The sequence below is a fragment of the Terrapene carolina genome, unplaced genomic scaffold (genome assembly GCF_002925995.2).
Source record: "Terrapene carolina triunguis isolate 2854851 unplaced genomic scaffold, T_m_triunguis-2.0 Scaffold62, whole genome shotgun sequence".
Taxonomy (NCBI): Eukaryota; Metazoa; Chordata; order Testudines; family Emydidae; genus Terrapene; species Terrapene triunguis.
In genome coordinates, this window is record NW_020664413.1 from 40,336,082 (window position 1) to 40,351,735 (window position 15,654).

General features: G+C 42.4%; 1 protein-coding gene across 2 annotated transcripts in view; it reads right to left on the reverse strand.

The window, feature by feature from the left end:
• Nucleotides 1–1,321: 1,321 nt before the first annotated feature.
• Nucleotides 1,322–15,654, reverse strand: part of LNPK (lunapark, ER junction formation factor) — a 74,041-nt gene continuing 59,708 nt past the window's right edge. For both annotated transcript variants that reach the window (XM_026647590.1, XM_026647589.1), the window contains exon 13: nt 1,322–2,318. In XM_026647590.1, coding sequence (XP_026503375.1) covers nt 2,119–2,318 — 200 coding nt within the window. In that variant the 3' untranslated portion in view covers nt 1,322–2,118. The remainder of the gene's footprint in view (nt 2,319–15,654) is intronic.

The window sequence follows — 15,654 nt, forward strand, 5'->3', positions numbered from 1 at the left end:
TAACACACACTACTGCCTGCTAACCCTTAATTGCCCACTTCATTCTAAGTTGTCTCCTATAGCATGCATGAACCCCTTATGCCTAACTATCTGTCCCAACTTCTATTTAATTTGGACACATTGGTTACCTTCCCCAGACCAGAAGAAGAGCTTGAAAGCTTGCCCCTTCCACAAACAGAAGTTGGCTCAATAAGAGATATTACCTCATGAAAATATTAATATTTTAACAATACTTGAAAATATTTTTTCTGTGCAACGAGGCACATGCAGAGTACATGATGGTGCGGAAGAGGTTTGACTGACAATTATTTGGGATGGCCTGCATTACTCTGTGTCAGACACAAATGGTTTATTCAGGCCATCCCAAACATGTCAATAAGACTTCTAATATAAGAGAATACATAATAGTCATACATTCTACATACACAAACCAATGAAATATCACCACCTCGGGGGTGAAATGTGACATCAGCTTAACAGTGTAAACCAACTAATTAAAACTCCAAGGATAATTTTAGGCAGGTAGAATATAACTAGCCAATATGGAAATTGGTTAGGATGATGTGGATCAAAGTCCTTTCTGCAAGTACTACATGGAATTTTTAAAGACCACCAACTACCAGGATCTCTGTTTTACATGCCACTCTTAGGACGGCAGCCCCAGCAGTAGAACCACTCAACTGTGCTACAAGGTTTTGTTTTTAAAACATAATGGCAGCTCTGCAGTAATCAGCTAAGTGGAAACAACTAAGGTCTTGTCTACACTACCAGGATAAGTTGACCTAAGTTACGCTACTCCAGCTATGACTATGTGAATAACGTAGCTGGAGTTGACGTAGCTTAGGTCAACTTACTGTGGTGTCTACACCACACTGCATTGACAGGAGACGCTCTCCTGTCGACTTACCTTATTCTTCTCGGGGAGCTGGAGTACCGGAGTCGACTGGAGAGTGCTCTGTGGTCAATTTAGCAGGTCTTCGCTAGACCCTCTAAATCGACCCTGCTGCATCGATTGCAGCAGCGTTGATCCCTGGTAAGCGTAGACATGGCCTTAGTAATTCAATGTGCTGTTAACCAAAAAAGCTGTAATTGTAAATTAGGCACATTTAGAAAACAGTGGAATGTACTAACATAACTCTACAAAAAGCTTCTAGGTTAATTACCAGCCCAGTTCAATTCTACCAGCGAAGTCACATAAGTACTAAAATACATGTTCTTTATAAAGCAAATTGACATATTCCTTCAAGAGTCTTCATAAACTGTTATAGTTGCTATATAGCACATGAAGTTTTCCCATGATTTCTGGAAAATACAAAGCAAATATTGCTGCTAGATAGTCTTTATTTTCCTTTAACAAAAAACACAAAGGCACAAAATTCACTTATATATTGTCATTATTATACAGGTATAAATAACGCTCAGTATTCAAGTACAGTCAAGTAGAGACTTCCTATACCTTATGTAAACACAAACTAATTTTGTATATCATGTGCCTTCGGCCCATCTGCACATAGGTAATGCCAAAGGAGTTACAATACAGCTTAGTGCTGTTTAACTGCATTCTGTCAAAAAAGTTAAGACAATGACTAAGCTGTTACAGTTATAATGACACTTTCATACTGCTTAAGCTGAATGCCTAAAGACATTTTAGCCTGTAAACATCTAGATATTTAAAAGTCACTCAATCAATTTTAATGGGTAAACATTAAAAAAAAATTCTAAAAGTTCACAAAACCAAAACTCCACTAGACAAGTTGTTGCCAATTACTGCAGCTTATGTTCAATAACCTAAAACTTAGTATGCATTTGGTTAAGTGTATGGAAAATAAACCTGTAGGTAAATTTTAGTTTTCAAATATACAAAACTAAGCTAAAGCGACCTGTGATTGTGTTAGACTTCAACCAACTGTACATTCTGCAGTGCATTAGCTCACTGAAAGAATACATGCTTAATTTTCAATATCCAGTAGTGCACATAGCTTCGACGTACTGTGGTAGTGAGGCAGTCTGAGCTCAAGAGTGATTTTAATTTGTACCATTTTCAAAAAGCCCACCTGAAGAGTAACAACTGGCATGAACAAAGCTAAAAGAACTAGCTACAGAAGGCACTTGAAGTACTTATTCTGCTTCCGGGACAGACTCATCACTTTGTTCAGTTGGAACAGCGGAATCTATTTTCGTAACTGAAGGTTCACTTTCATTTGTTGTTTCTTCTTTCACAGCCTCTTCAGATAATTCAACCCCTTGCTGCTCAGTACTCGATGCCTCACCATCTATCTGGTCTGCCTCAATAATATGTGTAATTTGTTCTATGGGTTCTGAGGGAAAAAAAATGATTAAATTAATCATTTGATCACTTCCAGAAATACTGAATACACAGTTGACGTTTGTAAGGAAGTGTGGGACTTAGACTTGAACATTTTCTAATCACAGGTTTAGGGTACTGTCACTGTATAGAAGTTCTTTATAAATACCAGGACCAACTTGCAATGTGTTGATATTTCTCTAATGGTAAGGCCAAAAGTAAGAATTTGCAGAGTTTTGTGGGGGGAGAGAAAAGTAGACAATGGGAGGAAGAGATATTGAAAATTCAAAGCTATCAAGGTAGGCATTTATATATTCTAGCACATTTGATACAAGATTACACACAAGAATGTTACTATAAATTGCAAATTTAAGTGCTCAAAAATTATCAGAATTAAGGTTTCCTATGCAACCTTAATTCAGTACCCTTGTGCATATGCATTATGATATAGTCTTTAATTACATGTTCACATACCATTTTTTCCACAGGACCCCTGCCTCATTCCATGGACAGGACAGCCTAGGATCTGATTTTTATGTGTTCACATACCATTTTTTCCACAGGACCCCTGCCTCATCTCTTGCAGAAGCTAGAAGGTGTGTAATATTTATAGTACTGGAGGCAGGGGGGTTTAGGCCTGCCTATAACTATAGGCCCAACCCCTCAACTACGGGGGAGGAACCAATGAGCCCAGACTACAGTTGATTTCTGGGGACAACAAATGAAAAAAACAGGCATGGGAGTGAGATCAGAGGTAAAGAATAGAGATCCAGAGGGGGACACAAAGCAGAGAACCCCAGACAGCACCCACTGCTTCTCTAAGGAGTTTAGGAAGTTAGTGGACACTGCCCAGAGGAACTCTGCCCAAAGACGTAAGCGGAAAAGGGACTGAAAATAGGCCCCATGGTCACAGAACACCCCTCTGTCTAGCTTCCTCCTCCTGGAATGATGGATGGCCATCTTGGCCAGCACCAGGAGGAGGTTGATAAGGAGGTCCTGCAACTTTGTTGGGCCACGGATGCGGTGTGCATAGATCAGGAGGTGTGGGAAAAAAATGTGGCCAGAACCGGCTCCTCCAGAGCCTCTTGCTGAGGAAAAGGGGCTGCAACCTGATGTGCACCAGGGTCTCCTCATTGCAGAAGGGGCAGGCATCAGGGGATTTCGTGAACTGCACCACGTACATGCCTGTGCTCACAGCTCTGTGGAGGAGCCACCAACTGATATCTCTGGCAGGCTGTGGGACCAGACTGGAATATAGGCTGGCCTGCCAGGGTTCTTAACCCTCCTTTGGTGGCAGCAGGTCCTGCCACTTGGTGTCAGGGCAGGACACAAAGGTGAGGATGTGGATAGTATGAAGCATGAGCACATACAGATGTTCTCTGGGCAGGGTTTGGAGGCAGACTAGCTGGATGCTGTGCAGTTGGCTCAGGTAGCATGTTGGGAATGGCTGGGGAGGCTTGCAGGATAAGGGTCCAATGATGAGTTTCGGAGGGGCAGAGGTGAGGGATGGGAGGGAAGCACCCTCCTGCAGGACTCGCTCGAGAAAAGCGAGAGAAGCAGGAAGCAAGGCTGCCCTCAGCTCCTGGAGTGCACAACAGGTGATGTGCGGGATGGAAAGCCCCATGCACTGGCCTACGGTTACAGGGTCCACCTAGCCCCTCTGATCAGAGTCCAGGTGTGTAATGAATGAGACGGGGATGCAGGAAGAGAAAGGGTGGTGTCTCAGTTAAGAATGCTGCCCTGGAAAACACTGCATTCTATCCCTGCCTCTACACAAAGTTCCTGTGTGGTGCTAGGCAAGTCACTTAAACCAACTTTTCACAGGTGGTTACTAATTTTGTGTGTTTTATTTTCTGTATGCACAACTTGAGATCCAGATTTGAGTCTGATTTGCAAAAAGACTGAGCACTCATAGCTGCAACTGAAGTCACAGCTATACTCTGATCATATGAACTGTTAAGTACTCTGAAAAATCAGATCCTAGTCAGCTCAAGTTGAGCACTGAAAGTTAAGGTCAGAAGTGTCCACTAATCTCCAAGCTTCCCATCTGTAAAATGGGGATATCACTTCCCTCTCATCTCTCACAGGTGTTATGAAGATACATTAATGTTTGTGATGTACACAGATACTACAGTGATGAGCACCACAGAAAGGTCCCCTGAGCAAATTAATAATTTTGTCTTCAGAGGAGAGTTTCAATACCGCGCAGTAAAGGCATGGGGACACTAACTGAACAATGAGGAGGAAACAAAATATTTAATACTTCTCATTAGCTGGGCATCATTTAACCTGCACATTGAATGAGGCAGGGGTCCTCTGGAAAAAACTATATGTGATCATATAATAAGGCTGTGACAGTGTACCCCATAAGGCTTTATGGGGAGGGGGTGCTTATAAATGTATGTATGACATAACTGGAATATGTTTTGTGCTGCCTGTGCCAGGTAACATATCTCCGTAAAGGTTATGGTCTACTATATCTATTCATCCTATTTGTACATATATATATATATATATATCATTTTCTACTTGAGGTTAAGAATATGGGCTGTATGCTTGCTTGGTTTCTAAGTAAGCTTTGGGAGGCATTTGGTCAGCTTCTTTAGGAAGGAATTCGCCAGGTTAAGTACCTGATCAGGAAACACTTGGGGAACAATGCATCTTGGAATGCTCCAATCCACATAAGAAGTCTTCCTGGAGACATGCAAGATACCATGTGGACAATGGCTTCAGCCTGTAAAGACTGAGTCATGCAGGGACATGTGACTTGCCCAGGTGACTCCAGGACTTTGCATAGGAGGGAGGAGGGGGGTCTCCACCCACAAGAGAGAGTCTATTTAAACCTGGGGGAGACCTCTCCATTTGGTCTTCAGCTGGCTAAAGAAGGAGCCTCTCCACCCCTCCCAGGATACTTGAAGGAGACTGAAACAAAGGACAGTAACTACAGGGGGTGTGAGTGATTGCTGGACCCAGGCTAAAAGGAGATTAGCCTGTAAAAGGAAGTGCTCTGGAACTGGTGAGGAAATTATCTGTATTTAGTTTGATTAGACATAGATTTGCGCATTTTATTTTATTTTGCTTGGTGACTTACTTTGTTCTGTCTGTTACTACTTGGAACCACTTAAATCCTACTGTCTGTATTTAATAAAATCACTTTTTATTTAGTAATTTACTCAGAGTATGTATTAATACCTGAGGGAGCAAACAATTGTGCATATCTCTCTATCAGTGTTATAGAGGGCGAACAATTTATGAGTTTGCCCTGCATAAGCTTTAAGCAGGGTAAAACGGATTTATCTGGGTTTAGACCCCATTGGGAGTTGGGCATCTGAGTGCTAAAGACAAGCACACTACTGTACGCTGTTTTTAGGTAAACTTGCAGCTTTGGGGCAAGTGATTCAGACCCTGGGTTTGTGTCTGGAGCCAGACGGGAGTATCTGGTTCAGCAAGACAGGGTGCTGGAGTCCTGAGCTGGCAGGGAAAACAGAAGCAGGGGTAGTCTTTGCACATTGGGTGGCAGCTCCCAAGGGGGTTCTGTGATCCAACCCGTCACAAAGGCTATCACAAGGGAGCAAATTAAAGTTGGACAGACAACCTTAATTCCGGCATTTCCTAACTTCTGAGTGCTCAACTTTGCAACCTTAATATTCTTTTAATGTAGTTTTTTTAAAATATAATTTACTAAGTCTTTAAGAAAGCAAACTATAAAAACAAATTCCATTATATGGCATCATACTGACACTCATGAGGTTCACCAGCAGCGTTGGAATCTTTAAAGCCACCACACTGATCTCTGCCACTTGAGCTAATGTTGTAAATGGTAGCAGTAGAAGGTACCACCAGACTCCTTGTTGTTTTTGTAGATACAGACTAACACGGCTACCCCCTGATACTTGAGTAGAAGGCTGTCATCCTCTACATGGATCAGCACCAGAGTGGTAAGATATACTGATGGGGGGTTCACAGATATTTGCTGACCACAAAGGAATGGGGAGATTCAGGCATCTTGGATTCCATTCCAGGGTCTAGAGGGGAGTGTGGTCTAGTGGGCACAGGCTTCTGCACATTCCCTCCAATTTGACTCCTTCTGCTCTGTCCCTCTAACCAGTCCCTGTCTAGTCTCTTCCCCACTCATCTCATCATCCCAGCCTCATTCTCATTGTCTAATGAGTCTAAGACTCCACTCCTCAGGCTTCTCATCCCAACCCGTTTCCTGGCCCAGACAGTCTGTTTCATCTCCCAGTTTCTCATTCAATCTGTCTCTCCGCTCCTCCTTGGCCTCTAGTCCTTCCCGCCCGCACTGGTTTCCCAGTCCCAATTATTCTCCCCAGACTCCTCATCTAGTCTGTCTCTCTTATCCCCACCCCACGCCCTGGCTCCTTGTCTCAGTCTCAGTCTCCCAACTCCCAGATTTTCTTCTATACCTCACTTCAGTCCCTGTCTCAGACTTCTTGTTCGAATCTACTCCTTTCTTTGCCCAGTTCTTATCCTCTCTGCATTCAAGTCAGGTAGCTTTCTCCTCCATGGGCTCTGGCCCCAGGGTGGGTGGGAGTGCCATTGAACGCACAGGAGACACACCCTTCCCCTGCTATCACAGTTCCAGTGCCCAGCCGCAACGTAGCCTGGAGATTTTAGCAGCTCCCCCAAGAAGTCTGAGCATGTGTGAACTGCAATTTTTCAAAAGCTTATAGCAGCCAAATTTGGGTGGATTTTCAAAGGGAAAGCAAAAGGCATATTCTTGATACAGAGACCACTCTCCTGCCAAATTTCAAGCCCCTGAATTGAAGCATAGGGGCACACTAGAGGTCTCAAAAGAAGATTCCAAGAATGTGAAAAGGTAAGTAAAAAGTAAGTTTTTATCATTTAAAAATAATTCTGGCAAAGGGCTGAACTGTTTGGGCTGAAACTTTCAAAAAATATTCAACCTGAGGAGACACTATGCATAAAAAAATTCAGCATAAATGCTTAAAAGTTGGCAAAGTTACATGCAACTAAAACCAGGATCTTATAACAGCTCCACCTATTATATAACAAACTCTAATGTTTAAAGCTTTCATGTGCAAATACAAGGATTTAATTTTACATTATAACAAATTGGTTATGATTAATGTCTAAAGTCATTCAGATCTCTAACAATTTAAATGCTAGTAAAAGCTGTAATTATAGAGGGCTAAAACTCTGAAAATGAAATTGAAAAGGACAAAATATTACAATGCAAATATCTTATTTAGTTGAAGTCTTTGAGTATTAGCAATTAGCCTTGATTGATTTAATTGAAGGAAAATACACCTACATATATCGGCCTTCCACACAACTGTTGTAGATTGCTTAAGACAGATTTTAATATGTCAAAGCCATTACCATATTATAGCACTCTTAACAAAAACCTGATTCCAACAGCCATGCATTTCTTAACATCCTTGCTTAGCATTTAGTATTTAACAAAAACATGTAAACAGAGCCTTCTTCACAGTCAGCTAATGAAGTCAACTGTCCTACCTTTGCGGTAGGGAATGTTTCCCACAACAACCAGCGAGCTCACAATATTATGATTTCAGTTTGACTAAGGTGGTAGGCATTTGTTATGGGGGAGTTCACAAAAATCATGTAATAAGTAAATACCAAGTGGAAAGGAATCCCCCTACAACCTAACGTGCAACTAGTTATTTTTTAAGAAGCTGTGGTAGCAACACATGAAACCAGATTCTTAGATTTTGAGTGTGGGGAGGAACAGCAGGAGGAAGGAGAGGGAAAAAGGAGAGAACAGAGAAACAACCTATTGACTAGTCTCTCAAATTCTGAAGCAAGAGGCTTTTGTAACACTTCTGCAGCAGTGATGGCATCCAGCCACCTGTAATTCTACACTCAAGGAATCCACCACTAGCAGGAGAATTTCAAGAATTATGGCTTTTCATAACTCTGTTCACAAAGGCTTAGAAGCAAGGGAATTTAAATCTTTCTGAACTAGAAAAATCAGTATATGATTAAATGGTTTCAAATTCAAAAATTCTCTGAAAACCTGGGTTATCAAAAGTGAAACAAGTTTATTTAATTCAATTCAACCTAGCACTCCACAGGATGTCAATTCTGTATGACAAGAATGGAGCAGCAGAATTACAGTTCAGGGATATACATAAAAGATGTGTGAACAAGTTACTGTATACAAAAGCTTTTCTGCATTGTACTGTGCTTTATCCGGTATTAACAGTATTTCACTCTAAATAATAAAGGTCATCCAAAAAGTTTCAAGTTCGAGTCCGGGGATGCATATGTCTTACTCACTAAGAGTGAAGTGTGACACAGGAAGGTAATATTTGAAAGTTTTCATTTAGTTACACACAAAGCAAAATGTCTATTTTCAACGCAGAATGCCAGGTTTCAGTTTTATAGACCACATGACATCAGTATTGTGTCATGTAGTCAGCTCCATGGTGTCACATTTAGATTGACTGGCAAACCTCATACTACCAAAGTGCACATTTTGGGGAGCTGTATGGAGTCTCTTTATTAAGTGAATTTTAAATGTTCAGAAGAACCAGCCACCGGTTAAATAAGGATTACTGGGTTAAATCAACTCTTCAACTCCCAGCTTTAAAGAGTCTCATGCCCTGACTTGCAAACTACAGAACTTTTACTAGTAGTAAAAGCATGAGGGGCAGTGCATGCGTCACCTAGCTTGGAAACATTCTGAAACAGAAGCATAACACTAACACATACCCCAACCTTCTAATCATTTCTTTAGTAGTTCCTTCCACTGACAGAAGTGATCTCAGAACCTTCATTTGCTCTTTTGCATTGGGCAAACTCATTGTTATTTTTATTATTCTTGGTACAATGCAGGATAGCTTAGGAGTTGACAAAAGCAACCAAAGGTCTTAAACTAACTCAAGTTTTTGACCTTATATGAATTTTCTCAAAGGCTAGGTTTTCTTCTCCACTGTAGCAGACCCAGTGAAATAATCTGACTTTTAAAAATCTGCACTAGTGAGGTTTGCACTTTCCAGTGTCTCAAATACCTGCCTGAGGGATATTTGTCTCACAGGTATTCCGTGTGCATGGCTTTTATACCATGAGGAAGGAAGGAATACATGCATTTTAGTTTTTCTTGAAGGAGAAAGCCTAACATTTACACAGCAATTGCATCCATATGCCCTTTGCAGTTTTGCCAAAGAGGTAGATGAGAGCTCCTCAGCAAGTCAGACTGAACTGAGTAAAAGGGTCAACAACTTAGGACATTTTTACACTGAAAAAAAGTCATATTAGAAGTAATTGAATCCAAGAAAAGCTGATTCATCTCCTCAGTCCTCTGTGCCAGTGTCAGGAGGTCTGAAGAAAAAAAGCACATAAGACATTTGGAGGCAGAAATACTATTCTTCCAAAGAAAATATCTTACGGGTTTAAGAAATGGTGCCCTAGTGCTATTCTTTTACAGAGCTAGAGGATGTTAAGCCTTACTGGTTAAGAGACAAGCCAATTCTTTGCCAACAAAGTTTGCTTTCAGATCCAGTTTCTTGATCAGTCATTCTGAGCTGTCATTCAAACCAAGCTAGATTTATTCCCCTATAGTAGTTACTATGTTTCTGCTGCAAGTATCTCAGAAAACATATCTGACATTTGAACCAGTGTCTATTCTTCTGGAGCATCTGGTAGGTAGCCAAACAATGAGGTCAGCACTTAGTCTTAGAAACATGCATGGTTGTCTGCTGAACTTCAGTCTACATTTCTGAATCTCCCTTTTGAAGGGTAGGACTTTTTTACAGGTAAAATAGACGAGCCAGGAAAAATAAAGATATCAGATCATCTGCCACATTGGCCTATCTCCTGGCCTGCCCCAACTGCCATTAAAAAAAAAAAAAAAAAACTTTGAGCATCTTTTTGTTTATAGTAGTCACCTCATGGAAGAGGTGACTGGTGGAAGAACACTTCATGTTGGGTATCTCAAAACATCAGATACCTAAACCATTGTCAGATCAGCAGTTTAGGAAGGGTCAGATGTGCAGTCATCCTCTCCTGCTTGATGTGCAGTGAGGACTGTGCCTGCCGACCGTTAGCTGCCCTGCGGCAGCGAAGACGTCCTTTTCGCTATACCGCCTGTGGGGGCTTTGGTGTGTGGGGACCCCCTATCCCCTTTGCAGTGAGGCAGGATTTCTGTACTTTGGCAGTGAATTATATGGGATGTGCCCATGTGTGGGTGTGTATACAGATTTTTGAATTTAATGGTTTTTATTCCACTTCTGATATGCAAGAAAACCAATAAAATCTCTATGGGGGAAAAAAAAAATCAGTCTTAAGATAGGATAGGGGACCTAGAGCTCATATGAAACTCCTTGACTTTCTCTACCTTTCTGGATTATTTGTTCCAATATTTTCCAGCACTGCAATCACCTTTGATTGATAGGTCTTGGAAGTTAAAGTTTACATTGAGTTAATGGCATATCAAAACTTAATCTCCTCTCCGGGGTCCTTCTAACAACAAGTTTCTAATGGATAACTCATGTCCCTGTCAGACAGAAGCCATGGAACTAGAACCAGAGCTTTATTGGGGCAGAAGTTTTACTCCAACTGTCCTCAGGGAAAAAGATTTCTGTCCCATTTTTGAGCACTGAAAATGGAAAAAACAGTGAAAAAAGGAAGTTTAGGATGGCTTCTCAGCAGCTAGTATGGCTTATCTGCTTTCTCCCATCCCTTAGTAAATGGACTCATTTTTATCTCCCAATTTATAATCCTATCAACCCTTGGAACACTTGTATGGCTCTGATTAATTTTACATGTTCCTTTCAGACACATTAGCAATATTACAAGATTACTGGGTTCTTCTTCAGCCTTACACTATTTTTCCTAAAGACAACATGGCTTTAAATCCTCAAGATACATTTTTGCATCCAAGGTGGTCAGAGACTTCTACATAAATCAATGTATTTTGCTTCCACTGTTTCTTCCAAGACATGATCTCCTTGGGGAGAGGAGATTAGATATCTCTGTTGTTAAAATGATTCAATTTTGTTTTATTTAAAAACTCAAATGTAAAAGACTGTACACTTGGGGCTATGGGTGCCTTTGCCATCAGCTAAATGCACAATACAAAAGCCAATTACAAAAATAAAATCAATATAGCAGAATTCTTCCACACACCAGTCACTAGTCAGCATATTACATATTATGTGCCAAACAAAAATCCTACAATCACAGCTCTACCCAAATATCAACTCAGAGGAACTTTGTAGGATGCTTGGATCAGATCTGAGTTATTTTAGAATGAAGCTGTGTACCAGGGGGGTTGGGGGGAGGATGCTTTCCCAAAGGACCCAAAGGTTCAAACTGAGTAACTATGCAGATCTCAAATTGTGGCAGTATGGTATAAGGAGACAGGAAGGTCCTTGGCCATTTAGGTTTAGGGCCTTATAGGTCAAAACCAACACCATAAACTCTGCCTGGAAGCCAATAGGCATCCAGTGCAGATACCGGAGCACAGGTGTCACGTGTTCGCCACGAGATACCACACTTATGAAGCAGCTTCCAAACAAATGTTAAGTATGACCACTTTGAAGAGCACATTACAGTATTATAAAGTACAGGTGACAAAAACATGAAACAAGGACAAGGTCAGCATCAGAGAGAGGACTGCTATCTCCTAATCAAATAGAGAGAGGAAAAAAAGTCCTTATCACTGCCACTAGTTGATCATCCAAAAGCTGCTGGTCATCTAATCAGACCGCCAAACTACAAACTTTGGTTACAAGTTTTGAAGATTCACACAATCAGGGGTACTCATAACTTCCACCAGCTCGTCTGCTTCCTTACTGCATCTTACCATTAATTACCCGAGTCTTCTCAGGACTGAGTCTCAATCAGCTCACTCTCATTGCACCCAGATACTAGGAAAAAACACTGAATCATACTCTCTGGATTGGTGAAAAATAAAGTTGGGTGTCACTAACTCTAGCAGCCCCATATATGCAATGAATAAGAGGGATGAGAATAGGGTGACCAGATGTCCCGATTTTATAGGGACAGTCCCGATATTTGAGGCTTTTTCTTATATAGAAGCCTATTACCCCCCACCTCCTGTCCCGATTTTTCACACTTGCTATCTGGTCACCCTAGATGAGAAAGTAGATCCTTGTGGTATACCATGACAGCGCTTGGGGAGAGAGGGAGGGGTAAGAGCAAATCCAATACTATCTTCCATGATCTATCAAGAAGAAAGAAACTAAGGCAATGAAGTGCAGCTCTGTCCATTCCCTCCAGAGATCCCGGGCATGTTCAACATCACCTCATGATTTAAGGTACTGAAAAGCTGATTGAGGCCTATCTTAAAATGAACACCTGATCTGTTTGCATCAGGTGGTTGTCAATGCAATAAAGCATTCTGTGCCATACTCAGGTTGGAATCCCAGTTGCTCAAGGTCAAGTAAATCAGAACCACAGATCTTCCAAGATTTGTCACATTGCTGCCTTTCTACAGTTTTAATTGGATATAATGCTCTATTTTTGGTTATCAAATATTTTCAGTGTCAAGATTTGGCTTTTTCCAACAGGGATTAAATATGGTGCACTCAACAGAAACATTTGGAGACACAGAACAACAGCTGCTGATCCCAACTAACAGGACAAAGAGAAGACTACACATGATTACTTTAAAGCACTCTGTGATCTGTCTTCAAATGAAACCAGATGAGCAAAATGGATAAAACTGTGCTTTGTAGCTTCTTAAAAATTCTGTTGGAGATTTAGTACTAAAATGACTCAGGTTTTAATCTACTAGAGGGAAGCCAGCTACCATGGTTTCCCTAATGAATTTCTCAATTACTGAGATATATTGAGGCTGCCATTTGGAGCTCAATTCAAACATTTACTAAGCACTAGTCTTTTGATTCAGATGCAAGATAAGATGGTAGGCATGTGAGAGCAATTTGCTCAACTAGTTTTCCTCAGGAATATCTCTGCTGGCTAATCTCTATCGAGCTGAGATCTGCAGAAGCAATTTCATGGAGAAAAGAAGAGCAATCACCTTAGTGTTTTAGTGTCAACAGGTACTTTATCCCCATCCCTCTAGGTCTGTGACCATAAAAGATTATGCAGCAGGCTAGTGAATACTTGAACACAAAAGGGGGAGGGGGGGGAAGAGAGGGGCAGGGGAGGGAATTGGACCCGGTCATCTTTACTGAAGGTGGTTAGTCATTTTGCCCATGGGACTGTGGTTTTGCTATGTTGGTAATGGCATTAGCCTTACTCCAAGGCTATGGTTTATCAGGGTTACTGATCCAAATCATGTTTCTGAATGGTGCCAACATTTTGGTAGAAGTTACTTTCCTGTTGCCAACATCTATTGTAATTATAATTAAATATGCCACTTTTTGCCAGGAGAGAACCGTCTTAATAGGTGATCTGCAAAAGCCTTGCTTACAGTTTATACCTCATTAAAAGGAAAGCTTAGTAGCTTAAGTTTACAGAGTTACATTAATTAAACCCTTTAAAATAAGTATGGGTTAAAACGATCTGTAAGCAGAGTTTATGCTATAAATTAGATCTGACAAAAAATGGCTTATTGAAAATGCTTTATGACAGATTCAGAGAATATTATTTTCATAAGAGAGGGCTGCTCAAATGAAATGCCTTGACTCAAGTCATGGTCAGTTTGTGCATAATGACAAAATTACAAATTAGCATCAACCTATAGTGCACCATCTAATATGGGTACAAGAAAACATTTTCTTTTGGATAGTACAGTTAGAGAATTAATATTTTGTTTTATACATCTATTATAATGTATTAAAAGACAGTAGGTACAGTATTTATCTAGTATATTATATGGCTGAGATTTTCAGAAGATAAGGAAATTAGATGCCCACATTCCAGTAATAGTGGGTGTTGGGAACCTAATTCCTTCTTCTGTAAATCCCAGCCTGTTTTAAAAATTTAGTCAGATGCACATAGATTATACTTTCAGACTTTACTTATTGACAATTAACTTACTGACAATCTGGATTGCATGTTTTGTTTTAGAACACCTTAATCCTTTTTCATTTATATCAATGACTTTCCTGCTTATCTACATTCTGACTCTGCATTCTACACAGAGAACTTTGGAAAATAAGAAATGGTTAATACAAGGGAGGGATACTTTACAATTTTATCTGCAATAGCAGCAGGAAGATCTGGGTCTGCATTCAATAAACAACTCAACGTTTAACTAATATAACTCAAGATCACACTGGCAGGGGTGGCATTTTTGTAGAAATTTTGGTGGTGCCCAGAACCCGCCCCTGCCCAAACTCCGCCCCCGCCCCACCTGCCCAAGGCTCTGGGAGGGAGTTTGGGTGAGGGAGGAGATCTGGGATGCAGGCCCTAGGCTGGGGCAGGGGATTGGGGTGCAGGCTCTGGGCGGGAGTATGGGGATGGGAGGGGTGCAGGGGTGAGGGCTGTGGGGTGTGACTGCAGATGAGGGGTTTGGAGTGTGGGAGGGGCTCAGGGCTCTGTCTGGGGCTGGCAATGGGGGGTTTGGGGTGTGGGAAGGGCTCAGGGCGAGAGTAGGAGTGTGGGGGGTGAGGGCTCTGGCTGGGGATAAGGTGTTTGGGGTGCTGGAGGGAATCAGGGCTAGCGTAGAGGTGTGGTGGGGGGGTGAAAGCTCTGACTGGGGGTGTGGGCTCTGGGGTGGGGCAGGGCTGGGGATGAGTTTGGGGTGCAGGCAGGCTGCTCTGGGGCAGGGGACAGAGAGGACTCCCCCCCCCAGCCCTTTCCCTGCCAGCAGCAGCAGCAAGCTCTGGGGGAGGAGCCCCCCTTCCCTGCCCCCCCAGCAGCACACTGTCACTGCATGTGCTCCTAGGGCCTCTCTCAGGTCCAGGATTCTCCCTCGCCTCCGCCGTGGTGGGTGCCATGGGGTGCTGCGTGCACCTCCTCCCCTGCTGTTGCCCCTGACTGTAGCTTCACTGGGGGTGAGGGATGGGGCTGCCTTCTTGCCCAGCATGGGGCAGGAGTGGTGACTGCGGGGGGGGAGAGGAAGGGGGGAAGAGATGCCCTGTGCTGCTGGAGGGTCCCATTGGAAAATGAAAGGGTTTGAGGGGGAAGGGCAGGCTCAGGGTCAGTCTGCCCTGGCAGTGGAGCAGGGGGGCACTAGGACCCTGTGGCAGCAGTTGCTGCAGGGAAGCAGCATGGAGGAGGCAAAGACAGAGACGCTGCTCTCTGGAGACAGAGATGCTCTGCTCCAGCTGGGAAGGCGGGGGGGCAGCAACTCGGGGCCATGGGACACTCAGGGGAGGCATGGGGGGGCAGCAGGTGGGGCCGGGGGGCGGGACACCCGGCCCCAAATATTGGTGGAGCTCAGGGTTACCATACGTCTGGTTTTTCCC